The sequence below is a fragment of the Chaetodon auriga genome, chromosome 20 (assembly GCF_051107435.1).
Source record: "Chaetodon auriga isolate fChaAug3 chromosome 20, fChaAug3.hap1, whole genome shotgun sequence".
Classification (NCBI taxonomy): Eukaryota; Metazoa; Chordata; class Actinopteri; order Chaetodontiformes; family Chaetodontidae; genus Chaetodon; species Chaetodon auriga.
In genome coordinates, this window is record NC_135093.1 from 16,818,502 (window position 1) to 16,840,181 (window position 21,680).

General features: G+C 41.5%; 1 protein-coding gene across 3 annotated transcripts; it reads right to left on the reverse strand.

Moving 5' to 3' along the window:
- Nucleotides 1–381: 381 nt before the first annotated feature.
- On the reverse strand, nucleotides 382–20,098 carry frmpd2 (FERM and PDZ domain containing 2). Of its 3 annotated transcripts, none has more exons than XM_076759173.1 (30): nucleotides 19,857–20,098; nucleotides 17,210–17,331; nucleotides 16,847–17,010; nucleotides 16,244–16,309; nucleotides 15,972–16,151; nucleotides 15,752–15,827; nucleotides 14,648–14,735; nucleotides 14,155–14,311; nucleotides 13,964–14,035; nucleotides 13,016–13,190; nucleotides 12,415–12,550; nucleotides 12,177–12,315; nucleotides 11,466–11,618; nucleotides 11,131–11,316; nucleotides 10,871–11,030; nucleotides 10,525–10,723; nucleotides 10,166–10,266; nucleotides 9,681–9,761; nucleotides 9,235–9,342; nucleotides 8,631–8,747; nucleotides 6,659–6,840; nucleotides 6,432–6,530; nucleotides 6,147–6,240; nucleotides 5,316–5,401; nucleotides 4,309–4,504; nucleotides 3,214–3,428; nucleotides 2,745–2,811; nucleotides 2,408–2,601; nucleotides 1,825–1,914; nucleotides 382–558 (listed from the first exon to the last, which is right to left on the reverse strand). In XM_076759173.1, exons 2-28 carry the CDS (start codon nucleotides 17,328–17,330, stop codon nucleotides 2,564–2,566), a joined length of 3,456 nt encoding a protein of 1,151 aa, XP_076615288.1. In that variant the 5' UTR covers nucleotide 17,331; nucleotides 19,857–20,098; the 3' UTR covers nucleotides 382–558; nucleotides 1,825–1,914; nucleotides 2,408–2,563. The 3 variants fall into 3 exon arrangements, with proteins under 3 accessions (XP_076615288.1, XP_076615289.1, XP_076615290.1); XM_076759174.1 differs by having other exon boundaries at nucleotides 17,210–17,334; XM_076759175.1 differs by lacking the exons at nucleotides 16,244–16,309; nucleotides 16,847–17,010; nucleotides 17,210–17,331; nucleotides 19,857–20,098 and having other exon boundaries at nucleotides 15,752–15,849; nucleotides 15,972–16,108.
- Nucleotides 20,099–21,680: the final 1,582 nt, after the last annotated feature.

Consider the following 21,680-nt stretch of genomic DNA (forward strand, 5'->3'; position numbering starts at 1 on the left):
GGAACACGAGCTCTGATGGGATCCAGATGCACTACTGGGTTTCACCAAAATACAGGAACCCTTATTTACGAGGGACCATTACTGGCTCCTCACCCAGGGAGGTGTGTGTGTGAGTGTGCCTGCATGTGTGTGTGTGTCTGCGTGTGTGTGTGTGTGTGTGTGTGTGTGTGTGTGTGTGTGTGTATGTACTGCCTGGTTTGTCCAGATACTAAATGAGTGTTTGGGGGTGGATCATCCATATTCAGGTCAGACTCAGTTTAATGGCTTTTGTTTTTGTCAGAAAACGAGGGTCTGCAGTCATTGTATATCTGAGCTCAAAGGGGGGGGGGCGCAAAAGCAGAGGAAGTTGCAAACACACAGAAATGTTTGATGAAGGCTAAATTTCCTTTTAATGACAGAGGAATGGCATTTACAGTTTGCTCCGTCATTTCAGGATGCGACAGATTCTGCATATGTGTGGAGTCTTTCTCTCAATGAAATCTACATCAAAGATTCTTTCAGAGTTTATTTCAGTCGCCGTCCTCTTTTGGTGCCAACAAAATGCCTCTTTTGGATTTCCTGCGGTGGAGAAAACAAATGTCACAATTAGCTTCCCTCCTGTTTCCATGAAATACTGTTAATTGAGAAGTGAGGCTCAGCACCACTGATCTAAACTGTTTGCGATACAAAGAGGCTTTCGGTTGTTACTTGCAGCACTATATTGCCACCTTGTGGCGAATAGATGAACAGGTAGCTTACATGAAATCATGCAATAAACCATGATTATAAATACATGCTCTTCGACCTGAAATATTGCATAGGCATGAGACTAAAATGCTTATCATTAGAATTTAATTTAGAAAATTGTTAGATTTAGGTTTAAATGAGATCATGTAAAAGTTTATAGGTAATATATAATAAACTAAACTTGCTGTGATCATGTGATGCATTGCCATGAATCAACAAAAAACAATCAGCCACAAAAAAAAGCCAATCTTATTGATTTACATATGTTCATAAACCAAAGATCATATCAGTAAAATCAGGATCTTCTGTGTTTGGTTCATGTGAAACCTGCAGAGTACTGTCTCTAGATGGCGCATAAGGTATTTGGTTTAGGACAGCAACTGACAGCAACAGTTTCCATTAGCAAAAGTGAATATTTTTAAAACAAAATAATGAAAATTCTTCTTCCAGGTGTTAGAATTGCAAGAAAAATACACAGTATTTAGAGCAGCCCGTCTCCTACTCAACCTGCACTGCGAGGCAGGGTTTGGTGTCTGTGAGGTAACTTCAGGTTAACGCTGGATGTTCAGGGTTCTTTGTTTTGATAATTTATGCTACACACCTGACTCTGTAGAGTACGTTATGTTCAAGGTAAGAGATCAACAGGTAAGAGCACATAAAAGTGACCAATCACTTCTCTTAGAAAATGGCATGACCATTAGATTAGTAGAAGATCCCGTGGAGTCTCTTAGTACGCCCACTTCCCACTCTAAATTATTATTATTATCATTATTATTTGCTTGTAAAATGCGCCTCTGGGCTGCCAGTCAACTTGTCCATGTTTGTGATTGGTCATATACTACAAACACCACCCTCACCTTGAGACTGAACCCAAATCTGTTCCTGCCTGCCTGCACCCTTTTCCTGCTCCACTCCTGTTTACCTGTGGATTCTCGGCTACTTCTGTTCAGACTTGTTGTCTTTGCTTGTAAGTATGTGTCATCATTTTACCTGATAAATCATTGAACCATTCCAGTTTGCCCCTGCTGTCTGCATTTGGGTCCTTTTCATTGCTGCCTTGTACACACCCACCTGCTGCCTCATTATCCAGGTACTCACATTTTTATGTAATTATTGCTTCCACAAATCCATCCACGCTCTGCCTTCAACCCTCAGCCCTCGCATTCTGTCACTCTCTCCTCATTATGCCTGAAAAACAGACAAAACAAAGCTTTACTGTTAGTTTGAAGCTACATAATTGGCTTGAAAGTCTATGGTAAAACTGCAGATAAAGCAAAGAGCAAGCAGTGATTCAGATCCAAAGGACATGGGACACAATCTGATTCCCACCAAAGACAGTGTTTCTCACACTTACTGAGTGTCACATTCATATAGATAACTGATATTTAATTGTCATGTTTGGCCAAATACCATGTCATGCTGCGATCCTGACATTGTGTCATGTCACAACATGTTGTGTAAGATATTGCACAACATGTGTTAAATCATGTGAAATGACATTGTTTCATGAGATCTTCACGTTATATTAATGTCTGCCTGCAGTGTTGACTTGATTGAAAACATCAGTTTATCCCTCTGGACTTTGACAACACTCAAAGAAAGCCCCCATTGGCTGGCCATCAAGAAAGTCACAACATGCTGTGTCAGATCACATCACGTCATGTCACGCTGCGTCTCTGACCTCTCTGCAGTGTCGAGTCCATTGATGAGATCTGCTTAATGCACTGATCGGAGCACCGCTATCACTGATTCTGTCTCCATCACCACGTCCTGGCTGATCAGGATGTTGTTTGTGAGCATCCTTTGATGCTGGTGCTGTGTAACACTGTGACATCACTCATGTGCCGATAAACTGATCAATGGAGGGAAGGATCCCTGCAGAGAACAGACAAGCAGGTGGGGAAATTAGGTGGCTGCAAGTGTTTACATGTGGATATTAGAACGTGTGTGTGGTTTTTTTTTTTTTGTGTGTGTGTGTGTGTGTGTGTGTGTGTGTGTGTGTGTGTGTGTGTGTGTACCTGGTGTGGGCCGACAGAGAGTCAGTCGAACCTCCGGCGGTGAAGTCTTGAACAGCTTGAGCACCTTCTACAGAAAGAAAAGAGAGCTTTTAACAGCATTGTACACACATAATGATTCTGCAGAAAGTATTCACACCCTTTACATAAGTAAAAGTTCTAATACCACATTGTAAAAATACTCCAGTAAAAGTAAAAGTCCTGCATTCACAACCTTAAGTAAAAGTATGTAAAAATCATCAGCAAAATGTCATTAAATTATCAAAAGTCAACACAGTAAAACGCTCCTCTCAGTGTTTTACTTTTATATGCTGCTGCATTAATGTGTATGTTACATTTTGTCATAAATGTTCAAATTTAAAGTCACAAAATTTGGCTATAGGGCAATAAGGACGTCAATGTGTGATTAGTAATGAGATCAGTAAACATATGGAGAAACAATGGAGAAACTTCATTTGAAATCTGCACATACTGGATAGGACAGCTCCTTGAGCGACTGGCCATTGATGGCTAACAGGACGTCTCCCTCCTGGATCCTGCCGCTCTGCTGGGCCGGCTGGCCCGGGAAAAGCTGCTTTATCCGGACAAGGCTGCCAAAGTCCCGAGTGGGTGGATCCAGCTCACACATTAGGAAGCTGAAGCCCAGACCGTTGGCGCTCTTAGTAAGAGTCACTTCTTGGGTGTTGTCTGAGGGTTTGAAGGTGGGAAGGCCGACGCAGCGATGGGATAATGAGGAGGTGAGACATGGAGTAGATGTGTGGTGTTCAGGTTATTTGAAGGAATTGGTAAGGTGAGGGAGATGGGAGAGGAGGAGGGAAGGGAAGAGAAAAGATAAAGCTGGTTATCTTTTTTTGCTTAAGAAAATAAGATGATTTTTAGTTTAATCAGTTTTGTGCTGTTGAGACTTGAATTAAATGAATTCAGTTGTTCATAAAATGAGCAGCAGTACAGGTCTGTACAGACATGGCCAGGAGGGATATTGTGAAGGTTGATAGGTCACTGGACATTGCCTATTTTGGGCTCACGTGCCTTGTGTTAACGGTTGCCCGGATGATAACCTCTAAAAGGGATACAATTGACTCTGTATTGTGCTGAAACATGTGATCCGCCTGCCTGTGTGACAGGAAAGAGGAGAGATGAGGGGCGACAGATATAGAAGGACAGGCCGAAGGATAAGGGAGGCCAGAGGGATAAGAAGAGGAAGGTCAGGGTCAGCAAGGAAGATCAGGATGAAGAGAAGGAAGTGTGTGAAAGTTCACCTTGAAGCAGCCAGACAGGCCTGGTGGGCTAATAAAGCACACGACAGCTTAGAGTCGACAGGTTCTCTCACGCAGGCTCTTCCTCGGTAGTGTAAGGTGTTGAGACACAACACTCGGTCTCTCTGAGGGAACTGCAAATTCATCTATTGGCAATTTCACTCTTTTGGGGGAGTTTGCATCACAAATGCTCTCTGCAAATATTTCATAGTAGTTCCGAGAAAGAGATCCGAGGCCTTCTTAATTTGTTGGGACACTTAACTGTATGTATTTCGTGTTAGAAGTTCATTGGTCTAAACCTAAGCTCCTACCGTCAGTGACAAAGCTGTAGTCCCTGGGCTGCTCAGCGTTCGCGTTTGGAGGAGGACTGATGGACGAGCAGCTGTTGATCCTCAGCTGTCTGGTAGCTGGACTGATGCTCTGATTGGATACGCTGCTGCTGATGTCTGCACTTAGAGAAACCCTGGGCAAGTTCATCAACTCCCTCTCCACAACCAAGGTTACCACCTAGAGGAAGGGAAGGAGACGAGAAGACAAGAATGTGATCGGGAGGCATACAAATGAGACATTAAGGTTTTAGGTGAGGGAGGGAGAGGACAAGAGAATGGGATAAAAGAGGAGACGAGGAGTTTGGGCAGATTGACATTACCATCCCTACGGTGATGCCACTTGTCACATCCACTCCACACCTTACCGGCGACCTGCTCTTCCTAGCCACGCCCTCCTCCCCTCACCTGAGCTGCACACCTGTGTCTGGTCACTCATGAAGTGAGTATATAAGCTCTGCTGTTTGACTGATTCTTTGCCAGATTGTTTCTCTGCGGTCATGCAAGACTTTCCAGCACTCACCTTCGGACTGATCTCTTGGTTTTGACCTCACCTGTTGCTGACCTGCTCTGTTCTCCATTTTCCTACATCCACACTCTACCTGTCTGTTGCAGTCCTGCAGAATCCCTCCGGTCTGTCGGCAGACAGACCAATTCACCAACCACAAATAAAAGAGCTAATCTGTCACACGGTGTTTGGTCCGCTTTGATTCAAGCCTTTCATTGGCTTCGGGTCAAGTGCCTGCACTGCTAGAGTAAATCTGTCTGCGTTTCAAGCTAACTCAGCACGGTACACTACTGCCCCGGTTTCCTGTTATAAGAGCGGTTCCTGTGTGTTGACCGCACTGCGTTTGGGTCCAATTTCTGCCCTTCACAGCCTGGCTAGCCTGGCATGGCTAAAACACAGCTCATTATCGTCAGAGTGTATAGGCAATGATTGGTCTCTAATACACTTCTGACATAATCATCATCAGTCACATGTTTTCCTTTACCTCCCCAGTTTTACTCAGACAGCTCACAGCCTGATGGTAGGTGAAGCCCTGGAAGCTAATCCCATCAACCTCCAGCAGCCTGTCGCCTGTAATTGAGACAATTTGGGACAGATTAGATAATACTTCACTCACTCATTTTTTCCTTCTCGGTTAGAGACCTTTACATGAGATCCTTGTGTTGGTTCCTGCCAGAAACAGAAACCAGCACAACACACCACACACACACCCAATTTGTGACACCCAAAGTGTCGAATTTCAGATGCAGTGATAAACATGTCGTTTATCCTCTTGAGGAGCTGTTATGTCCCTAAGGAAGATGCTCAAAAATACATCAGATATGTTAAATGTAATTATTTGCTGTGTGCTCTTATTATGTTTACCTAAATAAATAAAATAAAGTTCATGTGAATCTAATGTGTAATATGTCATTGTTAAAGCTGTTAGCTGCTCATGTTTTCCTTGATCCCGAAGAGTATGGAGGCTTCATCATAAACTTTTACTGTGGATTTCCATCAGAATAACACATTTGCCCCCTTTTTAATTTTAGATGGTGAATAGACTACAATCCTGCAGGCCAATAATCTTGCATTGATGCTCAAGGCTGTCTTACTATCAGACAGAGAGTGCTTAAGGACTCTGATGTGAACAGCTGGAGCCTTTCATAAAGGTGAAGTCTGCAGCAAATGCATACTGTAAGAAGGAGCTACCCATAATTCATCTTTGTAAGAAATCAATAAATGGTCATGCTGGGGAAACTTCAAATGACACTTTGAAAAGGTTGTTCTTCACAACTGCATTAGCATTGTTGCAGATGATGTTTAGCTGTGGTACCTGCATGTAAACGTCCGTCTCTTTCAGCAGCCCCTCCTGGAACAAGGCTTCTTATATAGAGTCCTCCACTGGGAAGGTTGGTGTTGACGCCACCCTGGGTGATTATAACAAAGACTTATATTCACACCATGTCTGGGATAAACTGAGGGGCAGGAGGGAAACCACTGTGCAAAGAAATTGTTTTGTTTCAGTAATTGAAAGTACAGACATATAAAATTTACCTAACCTTAAGGTGACTTCTACCATTCACAACTACATCTTTTATAGAATATTCCATAAACTCACAGAGATGCTGATGCCTAGACTTCCTGATATCTTTCTGAGCTCCACAGTGATCTCATCCATCCTCACACAGTTTAAGGAAGGGGGTAGCGAGCAGTTGTCCTGAAAGCAACACAGACAGAAACACTTACAACTGCATATACACTTACACTGATCCACACGTCAGTACCTCAGTGGTCACCCATGATTGAGCATAGCAATTAAACAGTTGCTTCAACAGGTACACTTACCTGTGGCCCGAGGACTCGCACTTCTCGGGGGACGTGAAGCCTGTTGCCGGTCTTTGGCGTCATCATGACCGAAACAATCTCATCCAAGCTATCGTCTCCTGATCGGCTGTCTGCCATCAGTGTGGTCTGGGACTCGTAATTCTTTAACATGGAAGAGCGCACACTGTTGGGACTGAGGAGGACTGTGGATTAAAACAATTTCAGAGTCAGTTATCTCAAAATACTGAAATAGAAAATATTGATAATGTTCATATACTGGAACAGAATCAGACTATTGTTCTCAGGTTCTTATGTCTGAAGGATTTAAAGGAATAGTTCTTGATTTTTTGGAAGTACGTATACACTCTTATGCCAAGAGCTCAATGAGAAGATGGAAACCACAGTCATGTCTGCACAGTAACCTGAGAGGCTAAGGGCTGGATATAGTCCATCGGAAGACATTGCACTCAGCTGTACGTGCACAAAGTGACAGAAATAGTTGAATTCTAGCTGTCCAAATTCACAGTGTCAAGTGGGTGTGAGTATTGTATCGTCAGTTTCGGCGAGTTACAGAAATGATAGGATGCACAGCCCACTAATCTATAGTATACTGGTGTGGTGATTTGGGAAATTCTGGTATTTTCTTGTGCACTGTGGAGAGGTGTGGGGCTTTGTTTTCTGTGCTTTCTTTGTTGGCAGAGGCTGGGTGTGGTTCTCCAGGTGGCTGGGAGCTCCAACTCAGCTGGGACTCATCACAGTCAAGCCCAGCATAAAGACTGTGGACTGCAGAGGACTTGTTAGCAGATTGTTTCCACTGCCTAGTGGTAGAGTTGACCGCTTTGCTAGTGCTACCTGTGAGTTTAAGTGTATACTAAATCTTTGTTTCTCTTGTGTTGATCACCAGTACTTGATCTTATGTGTCTTTTTCTTTGTCCTCAGTGAGTTCTCCAGCACCGATCTCCAGCTCCAGCATCTCTGCCACCACGCTGCCCAGCCTCTTGCCTCCACCTGCCTCAAGCCTCATGTCCACCACCAACACCACCTAGTTTCACCTTTGCCTCTATCACCACGTGCCCTCTATGCAAGTCCTCACACCACCTGAACTGTGCACTCCAGCTTATCTATGAACTGTTCTCCACCTCATTTCCTCGTGCCTCACCTGCTATTCCCAGGACTTCCCAGCTATTAGTTTCCGGCATACCTGGAGTCTCTTTTCATTATCCATTCAAATAAATTCCTATTTTACTCTTGCTCCCTGTCTGCATGTCTGCTATTGAGTCCAAATCCTGTCAAAACGTAACACTGGCCCCTCAAGAAGCTAGAGCCAGTTAGCTTTTCTTAGCACAAAGATGGAAAACAGGAGGAAACAGCTAGTTGTTACACCTACTAACTAACAGCTGCTGACTGTAACCTCGTATTTAATGACACAAGAGGGGCATCAATCTTCTCATATAACTTTCTGAAAGAATGTTAATAAGTGTATTTTATCTAAATATCCATAAAGCTACATTATATTTACTGAGAGATAATCAAAATCATTGTGATATATGCTGTTATTGTATTCAAAATGTAAAGAAATAACAGATGGAGAGAACACGTTTCTGACACTATATTGTGTTCAACAGCAGAATTTGACATTTTATACTGAAATGATGAGAGGTAAAGGATGGATTTTGTTTGTGCCATTAAGAGCAAGACGAGTCATCATAAACTGACATTTTGCTCCAAGAGAAACAAGTGGGCTGATGTAAAAACATTTCTGACATATTATTTCATATAACAAAAGACAGCAAAACAGTACACCCAGTGACACATGCTAAAACTACAAAGAAAAGAAACTAATTTTTACAACACGTTAGTAATTCAGGGCAGGTGCATCAGTCGAATAGGCTAATTACTAAATCACCAACATTACACGCAAACAGAGGAGGGCAAGGGTCACAGCCAAAGTATCACACACACACACACACACACACACGCACACACGCAGCACCTTTTGGTTGTGAGATAATGAGCTGCACCTCCTCAGGGCTGCTCTGCATGACCTCTGCTGCCTCACTGAAGGTGACACCCTCTAGGCTGATGTGGTTCAGAGAGATCAGACGACCACCTGCAGGCAAAGGTCACAGTGAAATGTTGCTGGTGTCGAGTAACAGTGGAGTTGGAAGAACTCACCACCACCTCTGAACCCCCGTGTGACCCCACAAGCCTGATTGAACCCCACAGATGCCTCCCATACATTCTTTGTTCTACTCTGCTCTTTCCTGCCACACATTCTCTGCATCCATTCTCGTAAAACAGAGGAAGATGCTGGATGAATTCAAGAGAAAAATACATATTGCCTAATTAAATTAACATATATGTGGAGTCTGCACCAAAATGAGGCGTCCATTTGACAAAGGGACACCTTCACTTGCAAAGGAATTGACAGGACAGAGCAGCAATAGCTGTATTTTTTTGGGAAAAAAAAACAAAACAAAAACAGAACTGATCAGGACAAAGTTTGATTTCTAAATGGGAAAGCAAAGACACATTCAGCAATACTTTGTACACAGCGTTGCTAAAGGTAAAGTAAAAATGTCCACATGATTCTCCACCTGGTCGGATGCGTCCGTCCTTATCAGCAGGTCCATTAGGCACAATGGAGGCAACAAAGATGCCCAGGTCATAATGCCCCACTGTGTCCTCTCCCACTATCACTATACCTGTATGAACACAAAGCACATGTGCCAAGAAAAGACTTACTTAAATTCCTCTGTTGCCCTGTAAGAATGCTGACGTGATCTAAGTTTTGTTCATGTAGTTTGTTTGGAAAGTTTCCAGGAAAACGGCATATACATATAATTCAAACCCATATAGCAGCATGAATGTGCACTATGTAGAGATGACATTAGAAACAGCAGTTGTTACAAGGCTATTGTTCATAAATTAAAAAAAAAAAAAAAAAATCATCCAATAAAATTAAAATGTTAATTCTTCTTGCTTTCAAAAAATACATTAAAGCAATCTGTCTGTTGATGTGTATTAAAGGTGATTATGTTACCCAGGCCAAGCTTTGGGTCTTTCTTCAAAGAAACACATAAAACTTCTCTCTCTGATGATGACCCCAGTTTTGTTGGGGTATCTGTAAGAGGCAAGAAAGAATGACACATAAACCTTAAAGTATTCAAAAGTAAGCTTGTCTGGTGCAGCCATCAATCAATAAGAAGATGCATCTGTCCATATTAAATCCAAATCTCATTGTTTTATAGCAGTGACATTTTCAAATGCATTATCCCCCTGCTACTGTCAACACTGAATTATTCATGAAACAAAATCTATGAAGAAATAACAAAAAGTTGACCAGTTGGTGTCTTTTCACTGAATTGCAAAGAGGTAAACTCATGTTAAAAGCACCCAGCCGCGCTAACGTCATCTTTGTTAAGCTACTTTATGATGGAGCTGCTTGCTGAGTGGTGGACTTGTGGCACAACATTGATCCCGTGTGACCCGTCAGATAGAAATAATGAGCAGTATTCTTGGTCGTACCTCTGGCTGCCGGGGAGCCAGAGGGAGCTTCAGATCCGCTCCTCTGAGAGCAGGATGGGGAACGCATACCAGCACTGCTGCGCTGGCTGCTGGAGCAGGTACTGCACAAGAAACACAGAAAACCATTGTGATGACTGTTGTACTGTCATTGCACAATCCTGTCCTGTTAGAACAGGAAGTGCCTTTTCTGCAGTGGTGGTTTGTTTGGAATAAGCAGTAGAAGAAATAGCTGAAGTGAGCATGAGCTCACCTTGATGGATAGACAATTTTTTGCTATTGTGTGGAAAGATGCAGATTTTGTGTTGAAGGTTAAAAGTGGGGCTATGTGTACATATATGTGAGAACTTGCAGATGATAACCTCTGCTCATTGAGGCTTTGGCGCTGCTGTTTAATGCGGGCCTCGATCCTAGCTGCGACATCATCGCAGAGCTTGGTCAGGGACTCATCTTGAGGCGTGGTCAAACCGCTGTCATCTTGTGGTGTCTCTGAACAGGAGAAGGACTTGAGCCGGCTGCTCTGAGCACGACAGACTGCTGCATACTGCACGATGTTATCCTCTGGTGAGGAAATAGCAAGAGAAGTCACCAAACAGCAGAGTCACTAATGTCTTCTGAGATCCACAGAAAATCGCAACAATACTTGATGAGTTCTGTAACCCGAAAGCTGGAGTTGGTAATGGTAATGGTCATGGCACTGCGACTGACCTGAGACCAGGCTGTGGGTGAGCTGGCGAGAGCTCATCTCATTGTTGAACTTGTGTTGGGCTGAACAGAGGTTACACAGATATTTGGCTATCTTGGACGTCTCTGTGACGAAGGTGTATTTCTTCTTGCTGGCCCGGCTCTCTACTATAAATTTACACCTCTGCAGGAACATGGAGGAAATGTTTTTACATCTCAACACACAGAGAAAAAGAATGAATCTCACCAAGAAAAATGAAGTAAATGAGAAAACCATCACTCACACTAGAGGAGATCATTGCTGTGTCTCTCCAGTAAAAATTCTGACTGGTGGATCGACAGCCATCTTTAACCTCATAGACGATGATTCCTTTGGCACAAACCCCGAGGACGATCTCTCCTTCGAGAGGCTTCTTCTCACGCATCACACGGTGGAACAATATGCCATATTCAGGCAGCTGCTGACACACCTAAATTCACAAAGAGACATCAGCAGCTGTGTATCAAGTATCAAGTGATACTAATGGTCAGCATTGTTATCCAACGCAGTTTCAAGATTTTTACAGTCAAGTCCAGTTGAATTTGACTACCATTTGACAAAATTTGACTGTTTTGCTACCTTGAGGAACTCAAGCTCTGATTCGTCAGTGAGCATCTGAGCGTTGTTGGTGTGAAGTCGTAGCAGCTCCCCCTGAATGTAAGGCAAGGCACGTTTCTCCATCACACTCTTGGAGACATACTGGTCAGGGCGGTAGTAGTTTCTACCATACACCTAAACATGACAGATCAAAAGAGAAGCTTCATTTATGGACTAGAAACTGTCTGTTTCCACTGTTTCATATGTAACATACCTAAGGAACCAATCATGACAGCTTGCAAGTGGGGCTTTGGTGAAATGAGGTGTATCAGAGGAGAAGCCAGGTGTAGCTATGTATTAGAGGGATACAGCCAGTACGAGCCAGTATGTTTGTAAGTTTATTTTTCTTGTATTTTCTTTGTTGACCGTGTCCAAACAAATCTGCAGTGTGCTACATGATGTTAGCCAACATTAGCCTGCCAAGTTATGTGATGATTCATGTCAAATGCTGACAGAATATGGCTTGAGGGTATTGATGTAGAAAGTTATGGCAAATGTTTCTCAGAACATTTTGTCCAAAGCTGCTCATGAGGTTTGTGGGTTTGATGAGTTGCAGGTGAGCAGTTGAGGGTTGGGTGGAAATAGATGTGCATAGTACATGAAGGCAAAGGTGTAGAGTTATATCTGTTCATCTAATTCTGAGTTTTTAGGGGTTTAATCATTGCCTGGAGAGGCAAATTCATGGTGCACAACCTCAGGCATGCAGTCTCCACACTCTGTCTGCAGGGCCAGAGCTCCCAGGTACAGAGCCGTCTCCTCATGGCAGGACAGTCTGTCCTCCAAAAGGTCTCTCCTGAGCTGGAGGTAAAACTGGTGGCGGGTCTGTTTGTGCCTGTAAGAGAAGAAACAGTACACATTTAAAGGATTCGACCCAACCTCACGAGATACATTTTGTGTTTTTGGAAATAGCACAAGAAAGAGAGATACTTACAAAAGAAGAGAAATGTCATTGACAAAGAATTTGACCCTGAGGAAAAGGACAAAGGTGGTGGTAGGCACTTTCTTCCAGCTGTCTGGAGCAACTTTGGAAATCTTGGTGTCATTGTCCACAAAGAAAAACTCATTATCTGACCAGAGAAGAGAGAGAAACTGTGAGTTAACACAAATGCGTATGAATTCTAATCAACCTACACCACACAAAACTCCTGACGATGGGTGTGGTCAAAGAAACAAGTCGCTGACCTTGTTCCATGGTCCCATTTGGCTATGTTCCGTGTTTTTTGCTGGTAGTTTTGCTTGGCAATTTACTGAAACATATTGAACTAAAGGCACTCATGACCTTATTTATGTGAAATGTTTTTGAGTGTTTCACACCCAGAACAAATCACAGTTCTTTAGGAAACGGAGTGAATGTCACATCACTTTGGTGTGTGCATGTTCTCCTACCAGGATGTCAATAACCAACAAATAACATGATCTGAATAAATAAACTAATTTACTCATCCCACCTATTCACAGTTTTAACCTCATCTGCATTCTTTCTGGTTACAACACATTCACTCACTCACACGCTATTTTTTAAACCTCATTACCATCAATATAAGCAAGGCCAAAGTAGAAATGTTCAATCAGGTTGGAGTGAGCCACAATCATGTCAAAGACGTCTCGTCCTCTGGATTTCACCTCACACTTGACCAGGATGCTCTGACCGTTTGGCATCACCACACTCAGCTCTCTCTGAGTGGTTGGAGATTTGCCTTTCTTTGACTGCAGGAGGGATAAGAAGAAGTTTGAGGACAGAATCAAATAAAAACTAAAACAAATAGATGGGAGAAACCTTTTCAACTGTTAGTGGCAGGTTGTGCAAAGTCAGTGGTACATTTACTGAAGTACTATAATTAAGTCCAATGTCGAGGTAATTTACTTGAGTATTTCCATTTTCTGAAACAATATTTTTACTCAGCTAAAATTCAGAGACAAATATGGTACTTTTAACTCCACCACCTTTATTTAGTAGCTTTATTTTCCAGTATGCAAATTGAGATTAATGATATAATATGAATATATAATTAACAAATACATTTTGATCTATTTTCATAGGTTAAGATTAGGTAAGATTTTGATCCCTTCAGGGAAAATTCAGAAGCTAACCAGCAGTACATAAAGTCATACAACCATTAATTCATCTATAATTATAATACAATCAAATAGTAAAAAAAAAATCAGAAAACATCAATTTTGCAAAAGCAGTACTTTTACTTTTGGTGCTCTAAGTATATTTGGATGGTAATACTCATAATATTTTATGAGTTGATAGGCACAGACTTAAGATGCAAGTAAATGATGCAGAATCTTGCCATAATCACTTTTACATGTTCCACCTGTATTATTGCATCAGTTGAACTTTGGACACACCTGCTCCTTTGCTCAGTGGCTATTCTGTTGTTCAGGATGAGAAATTATCCATGCAATTGCAGAATGATGCTATATGCACAAAGGACAGTGTAAACAAGACTTAATTTCTTCTTTCCAGAACTCACCACGATGGATCCAGCCAGCTCCAAGACAACCAACGGCTCATCTAATATCCTAATAAACTCAGGACCCATGTCCTACAATGGGGGACAAGACAAAAGAAAATATATTGTCAATTCATCCATCATGATGTTTGATGTAATGTGATATATGTTATCATTACATTATGTTATGTAATGTGATATAATGATCTGACCTTCACTTTCTTGTCATTCAGGCTCATTGTTGACTCGAACTGTGCGAGGGATCTAGAGTTGGCGTTTCGATTGCCATCCATGTACGGGCTGCAGGGGCTGCGGTTCAGCTGCTGCCAGCTGCAGTAACTTTCCCTGTGCCGACCTCCTGGGGGAATCCTGGGAAAATGAGTTTTCCATTCTCAGTCTGATGGGAGGCGAGATCTGTCACTCATGACACTACGGCTCAAACAAACATTGCTCATTTAATGCCAGATGTCTCCTCTAGGCATTTTGTCTTCCTAGTGCTGTCTCTTTTTCATCACTGTTTTTATCATTGAAGCAACTACTCTAACTTTGCTTGAATTTGTTGAATTTTGGTGAAGAAAAGAACAAATGTTTTTACTGTGTCTTCTCACTTTGCCTAGAAACTGTAAATGGGCAAACGATGATGTATTACGTGTTAAAAAACCTATTACAAAGTGTGCAAAACATGTTGGGACATAGATGTCATACCCTGTGGCATCACATGCATAAGATGCTCCGGAGAATGTTCTAGAAATCTTCTTCCTCAGCACCCATGTTGAGTTACTAAAAGAGGCTCCTGAAAAACAACTTGGTATGTTATTCTCATGTGCCAATATTTCAGCTTTCACATTTGGTAATGTAACATGTCTAAAAGCAATAAGTTTAACTTTTTGGAAAATACACTTATTCTCTTTCTTGTTGTGAGTTAGAGGAGATGATTGCTGCCACTCTCATGTCTGTACAGTCAATCTGAAGCTACAACTAGCAGTCACTTAGCTTAGCTTAGCATAAAGGCCAGAAGCAGGGGGAAATGACTAGACTGACTCCAAATGTAAAGAAATTAACAAGGCTCTGATAAATAAATTTTATCCCTTTTCATACATTCGTTAAAAAAAAAAAAAAAAAAAGATTTCATTATTGAGCGTTACAGGTGCTTTTGTAAGCCATGGACAGAGCCAGGCTAGCTTTTTCACTGCTTCCAGCTAACTGTTCAGCCACTACTGTTCCGCTACAGCCAGCAGCAGTGCTGTTTTTGCATTTCAGTTTGTGTACTGATTAACCAAACAATATATAAGGTGTTAATTAGTGAGTTTTAGAGGTGTGGACTTAGTTACCTAGGCTGTGGACATAGCCAGCCTAGCTGTCTCCCCCTGCTTCTAGTCTTAGCTCTGCCTATAAGTAACAAAATCCATCTACCAGCACCAATAGATCTCACCAAATTACACATTTTGTACAATAATTATTGATAAAACATTTTTTTTTATTAAGCAGTGTTAAATTATTCTTGGATAGAGCTAGGCTAGTTTTTTAATTTACGTTCCTCTAGCTTCTTGTCTTTATGCTAAGCTAAGCTATGCTAACTAGCTGGCGGTAGCCTCATAATCACTGTACAGACATGAGAGTGGTATCTATCCTCTCATCTAATACTCAGAAAGAGAGCAAACAAGAGTATTTCCTAAAATCACAAAGTATTGCTTTAAGGTATGTTTTTTTTTTTTTTTTACTTCTTCAGACATGAATGCTGTAGCAGACAGAACATGTAATGTAATTTCAGGTGGACTTTAAATCTGACAAAAGGGATCAGTTTCTTACTGTGTAATCTGTCCCTGACCATTTGACTGCGGTCTGTTAGCTGGGATCCATTTTCAGCCATGGACACATGATCAACCTGCAAAGACATCACTGTCCAGCTCAAGGAAACAAGCAGAGAGTTGGTGCTATAAGTAACCTCAAAAACAAAAGAAACTAAATCTACTTAAAAGCAGACATGACCTCACCTAACCGGCGGAAACCAAGGCCAACAAACACTCACTGAGTTTCTGTAGACATCTTCTACCAGCTGCCTGATGAGCCGTTCAGCGGGAGGCAGCATCGAGGCCTTGTGGTGAAGCTCACAGGCCTCTAGCACAGTCAGCAGGTCTGTCCGCCGAACCATCATGTCCTCACACATGCTCAGCAGCAACCCCTCCAGCTCCGCACTCAGATGGACCGGCTAGGAGGAAACAGGCAACAGCAAAGTGGACGACGTGCAAACACGAAGAATATGCAAGAATGCGCTTGAGCGAGAGGCAGAAGAGTGGTTACCTGGTTTTGAGGTAGATGATAATCAATGCACCAATAAAGAGTCATCCCCAGTGAATACACAACCATCTGAAGACAGAGGAAAGGATGCATTCATTTCTGCTCATATTAACACGCTTTACTGTGTGTGTGTGGAGCTCATGCTGTTAATGGAATAATTTGCGCCTTTTGCGATTAATTAAAAATCAGATAGACAAATAGTTTAAACAGTAAAAATACAAAACACTGCATAATTATAAAGGGTAAGTTTACGAACCTGCTGTTTCATGATGGTCTGGTTCTCAACTGTATCAGCTTGTGTCTTAAAAAAAGCATTTTCTCCATGTAAACCCTCATATTGTCAGTGGTTTAATATGTTATGTATCAACCTATAAACGTTTCTCCAGTTAGATAATTTGATTTGAATAATTTTTTAGAAGTCTGAAGTGATAAAACTACCCAGTATTTCAAAACAAAATAGTAGCAATGTATATAGAAAAGACTGAAAAGTAACCACAGTTTCATGTTTCATGTTTTCCTATCTCATTAATCATCCCCTCAGATTTATCGACCCCCAGGTTTAGAACCACATGTTTACATCATGAGATTTTGTAGTAGATGTCCAACCTTCTCGGCTGCAGTCCTGGTGGAGGCGATGTGGCCCTGCTGGACCTCAGGAGCTGTGAAGGAGGCCAGGTCTTCATACCGGGCACAGCTTTTGAAGGCCAGACTCCCATTGGCTGACAGTAGCACGGAGCCCGGGCTCAGCATGCTGCACATGTTACCTGAACCTGAACAGAGAGCAGAACAGAAACTGGTGACATGCACCCACTCACAGAGTTTGATAACTTTCTCTTGCGCTTTCTGGGAGAGCACATACTTTCAAAATGAGTCTGATCTGGATGCTCTCGGATGCTGCGTGAGGAAAAGAGCCCTGCACCCAGACAACAGGTGGATTTATCAAGGAACCGAGAACTGATGAGCGATTACCTTTTTTGGAAATGTCCAGTAAGGCCTCCGTGGTGGCGAGCAGCAGACACCAGACCTCATCCTCATCCAGCGGTGAACCCCGGGCCTCCAACACTTCTGCCAGGGTCACAAATGTTCCCATCCTGCTGAGAGAAGCACACACTCAAAGATCGATGAAGTATACTGCTGAATTATGTATGGGGAAAAGGTCATGTGCTCCTGCAATGTACACTTGTTTCAGCATCAGAAGTCCATATTGAAATTCCAGCATTAAAGCATCTGAGAGGATTTGAGCCAATAAACAGGAGACAGCTAGCGGAAAAGAGGGCGCTATTCGGAAGATTAATATAATCTAATGCTTTGTCTCTCCTGTCAGATGCTTTTTAGAATGAAATAATAAAAATTTAAATAATAGTTTAGGTGACTGACACAAAAATCTTATACTACAATACGGTACATTTCAGGAGGAGTTCTGCTAAGTGGGAGGTTTTTATGAAGTGATTCTTGACAAAGAGGCTGAATGTCCTCACGGAGTAGAATCCCACTAAGGAGTACGTCAGACACAGTGAACGTCTAGAGGTCAGAGGTCGGAGTTTGAGACGCACAAGCTCAGGGTTTAGTGGAAGTAGATCTAATTGAAGACAAATCCAACACTTCTGTTTGGTGCTTTCATACGTTTCCTATCAAAATAAAAAGACCACATTTAGTTTCACATGTGGAATGGAGCAGAATGGTTCAGCTGCTTCATTGACTCTACGATCAGGAAGCTGCAGTTTTTTGATGTTTGTTAAATTGGATCGTTTTTGCTCAGATTCCTTTTACTGCCTCGGCTTGTATCATTTCAGTCTGGTCAGTTGAGCCTGGTGTTGAGCACTTACATGCTTCCGTTGAAGGGTTTTTTAAATGGTAAATTACCTTGAGAGGCTTCTGGTAATTCTGCCAAATATCCGGATATTTCTGACAGCAAAATACTAGTTCAGGTGAAACTGAGCACTGAAATTCATGTTGTTTTGTCAACACTAAAGCAGCACTCACTCCTCTTGATTGTATGCATTTTTGTCTTACTGTCACAAGGAACAAGACAAGGTCGACCTGTTCCCCCAGTTGCTCTTCAGCCCATTGTAGGGCATTTGGGTGGGGGGTCAAGAACATAAACTAAAGCTGTATGTGAGTGATGTTGTAGTACCTTGCACCTAAAATTGGCAAAGTCAGCAAGTAGAGTTGGTAGCTGGTGCAGCAATGATGTGGATGGAAGATGATGGACAAAATCTAAACATTCAACACATGTGTTGTCAGTAATGATATGAATAAAACTTTCACTAAAGTTTTTTTTTTTTTTTTTTTTTTTTTTTTCTCAGCGTCAAGCCATTCTGGTATTAATTTGTCACAACTAACAGCACCACTGACATGAGACAATGATTACTGTGAATAACCAGATTAACATAACACTCTGTGGTATTAACATAGTTCTCAGTATCCTGAGTTTTTCATTATTTGTTTGGCAGTCAGATTAACGTCCAGATGTTGGTGTGGTGGCTTACAGGAAGCATCTTATTATAATCATCTTATTCCTTCTCGTAGAGGACAAGGGGAGGAAGACAGAAGAATGGTGTGGGTGGTTTTTATTTTCCGTCCTGATGACTTTACTTCTTTAACTGACTGTTTGACTTTAATTGAATGCACTATTTCAAACGCTGCTGGTAGTTGTGCTTTAGACACCATGAGGACGCTCATGCATTCATTTCACTCTGTGACCTTTCTGACACTCAAAGAGAATTAAAACAGTGACAGAAAGCAGACATGCTTACTGTGTCATGCCAGGTGACAAGATAGATTGGGAAGTAACTCAGCTCTGTTAATCAGGTTATGTGCACTCTGATTCACTTCAACCAAGAAAACCCGAGCTCAGGTCTCTACATGATGGTCACAACGACCAGTTTCAGACATTTTGACTTCATTGTAAGAAAAGTTCATGAGTTACTAATAACATTAATGATGGCCTTGATCTGTCCCATTGAGCCATGACAGTGTGACACCGAGCCACTGTGCACAATACCAGGATCCTGAAAACAAGGCAGCTAACTGGAATTCAGCCATCTCTCATTTTATTAGTTACACCTGTGCCTTTCCTAATATGACATGTATTTAATGAAAAAGGCCTATTTTAATGTGTTATTTTTATCACATATAATCAAATGAGTGGGCATGGAAATGCAAGGAATTGTACGAAAGTATAACAGCTAATTTGGCAACTAAGTAGGTGAATACAAGCTAGTTAAACTGCCTTTAACATACAAAGATATGAAAACTGATTGGAAGAACTGTGTGCTTTAAGAAAATGACAGTTTTTTCTTACCCGACAGGTAATAAAAAACTGTTCTATTGCAACCTTTTTAGTGTTATTGAGGAGGTACAAGTGTTTGTTACCTGCTGCTTCTATCTTACTCTCTGTGAGTCTGAGTAAGTAGTTTGACACAGGAGCGCTTTAAGTCTCATTCACTTTCATTCAGTTTTCTACATTGTTGATCCCACAAGGAAATTATCTTGTTATAGCAGCGGTGTACATAAAGAACGCAGTACCTCACCATCCAGCCAGCGCTGTGTCTGCAAAAACACACACTTCTAAGCACAACATTCTAACTTGATTATGACACATTGTGTACCCTACCTTATTTCATCCGGTACCTGAAGAGATTCTTATTAACTTCCTTCAGACATCCACTACTCTGAACCTAATCCTTCTTCCTCTTATGCATCCCCCGCTGCCATTGCGCCCATCTCTCCCTCGTCCGCGTGCTGCACACTCTCATTTCCTTATGTCAGATCGATTGTCTCCACGGAAAGGACACATCAGCTCCATAACGTAATTTGCTCTGCACTCACAACTAATGACGTGCTGTTTTTGCGTTTTCCTTCATTTTCAACTATTTTTAGATGAGGGACCATAAGAACATAATTGGATTTGCAGGGCAAGCTAACAGCAGATGGGGCAGCAAAGGGCCAATCCATTGTAGGCGGCACTGTGTTAATCTGATGTTTCCACTGGAAGTGACACATTAATTGTCCTGCTTTCTATTAGTTCATTATATTATGGGACATGCTGCAGTCCTACTGCCTATGTCCTTCCACTTGGCCGGGTGCTTAAAAAAGCATTCAAAATGTTATTTAATGAGAAGTGAGAAACACGTAGAAATACTCCAAAGTCCTCCATTAAAAAAAAGGCCTATGTAGATTTAAAAGTACCATATTAAATATCAAATGCACTGTAATTAAGTATTTGTGGTAGAAATACTATTTTGAAGAATTTGACATAATGTTATGCAACGTTACATTGTTTATCTTGCATAGATTAGTATAACTAGGTCAAGTAGGAAACGTCACAAACATGCAAAGTAATTAAGTAAGTAACTCCAACTGTCAGACAGATTGAGAGACAATAAGTAAAAAGTGACATCAATTATGCCAGGGCCAATCATTTGCAATTTAATAGTGTGTTCTGGTGCATACGATCACTATGCAGGATATGCTTACCCACCACTTCATCCTACTCAACGTCATGAAGACAGGCGTAGTGCTTCAGTCAGGATTTATGTCTCTGTCCTTTACCGCCAGAGGAATAATTAACACACTGACCTCTGGAAGACATTTCAAGGTGATGCCTGTGTATGGCCTCCTGCCACCAGCATGAGCTTTCTTAAGGGACAACTATGACACCTGTGATCATACAGTAGTTAAACACACCAACTCTAGTAGGATATGCTTCTCTGGGTGTCCAGTTCTCAAAAACTGAAGCAGAAACTCATCAGCAGGTCCACACTGATTAAATGATTTATCACAGAAGTCCAGCTTTCTTTTAACAATGCATTGTATTTGTTGCAGCTGATGAATAATTTTTTTCAGCCTAATTTGTCTCCACCGCTGTGAAAATTAAATAGCCTGACATTTACTGTAAATGCTTAGCATTACAATATTTGGATTTGGAATATGGATTTAAAAGTTGTCCAGATGCTTGATGAAAGGGATAATCATGAGTAAAAGCCACCACAGAGATAATTATTTGTGCTTAATGTTCTGTCATGAATAAATATGGTTAATTTCTATGACTGACTAACGGTTTATGATCTAATGTTGTGTTCTCCTTTATTAACGGTGTCTGTGCTGATTATTGTGTTTGAAATATGCCAACCTTTATACAGGTTATAGTTTTTGGTTTTGGTGAAACAGCTCTTCTAGTGATGATGATTTTATGGTCGTTTTGACAGATACAGAAGTGTTTCTAATATTTTGTCCACCTAATTTATATCAATGAGTGTCCAGTGAATATTAGAAACACCAGTTAATATAGGGCAATACAATCCATAACATTTAACCAACGCCACTCTGCAACAGTTTTAACAAAAACTGAATCTTAAAACCTTGTTATTGTGTTTTTAGGCTACATTAGCCAGCCTGTAACTTATTCAAATAAATGTTTAAGAATTTGAAAGCCGAA

Bases quoted from the DNA above. Each gene is read 5' to 3' on its own strand.
- frmpd2 (XM_076759173.1), bottom strand. From the start codon at position 17,330: ATGGGAACATTTGTGACCCTGGCAGAAGTGTTGGAGGCCCGGGGTTCA. The intron at 11,619-12,176 runs GTTGTGCACCAT...TGTCATGTTTAG, and splicing joins GTGGAGACTGCATGCCTGAG to GTGTATGGTAGAAACTACTA. The intron at 6,241-6,431 runs GTGAGTTTATGG...ATAATCACCCAG, and splicing joins GTCTAGGCATCAGCATCTCT to GGTGGCGTCAACACCAACCT.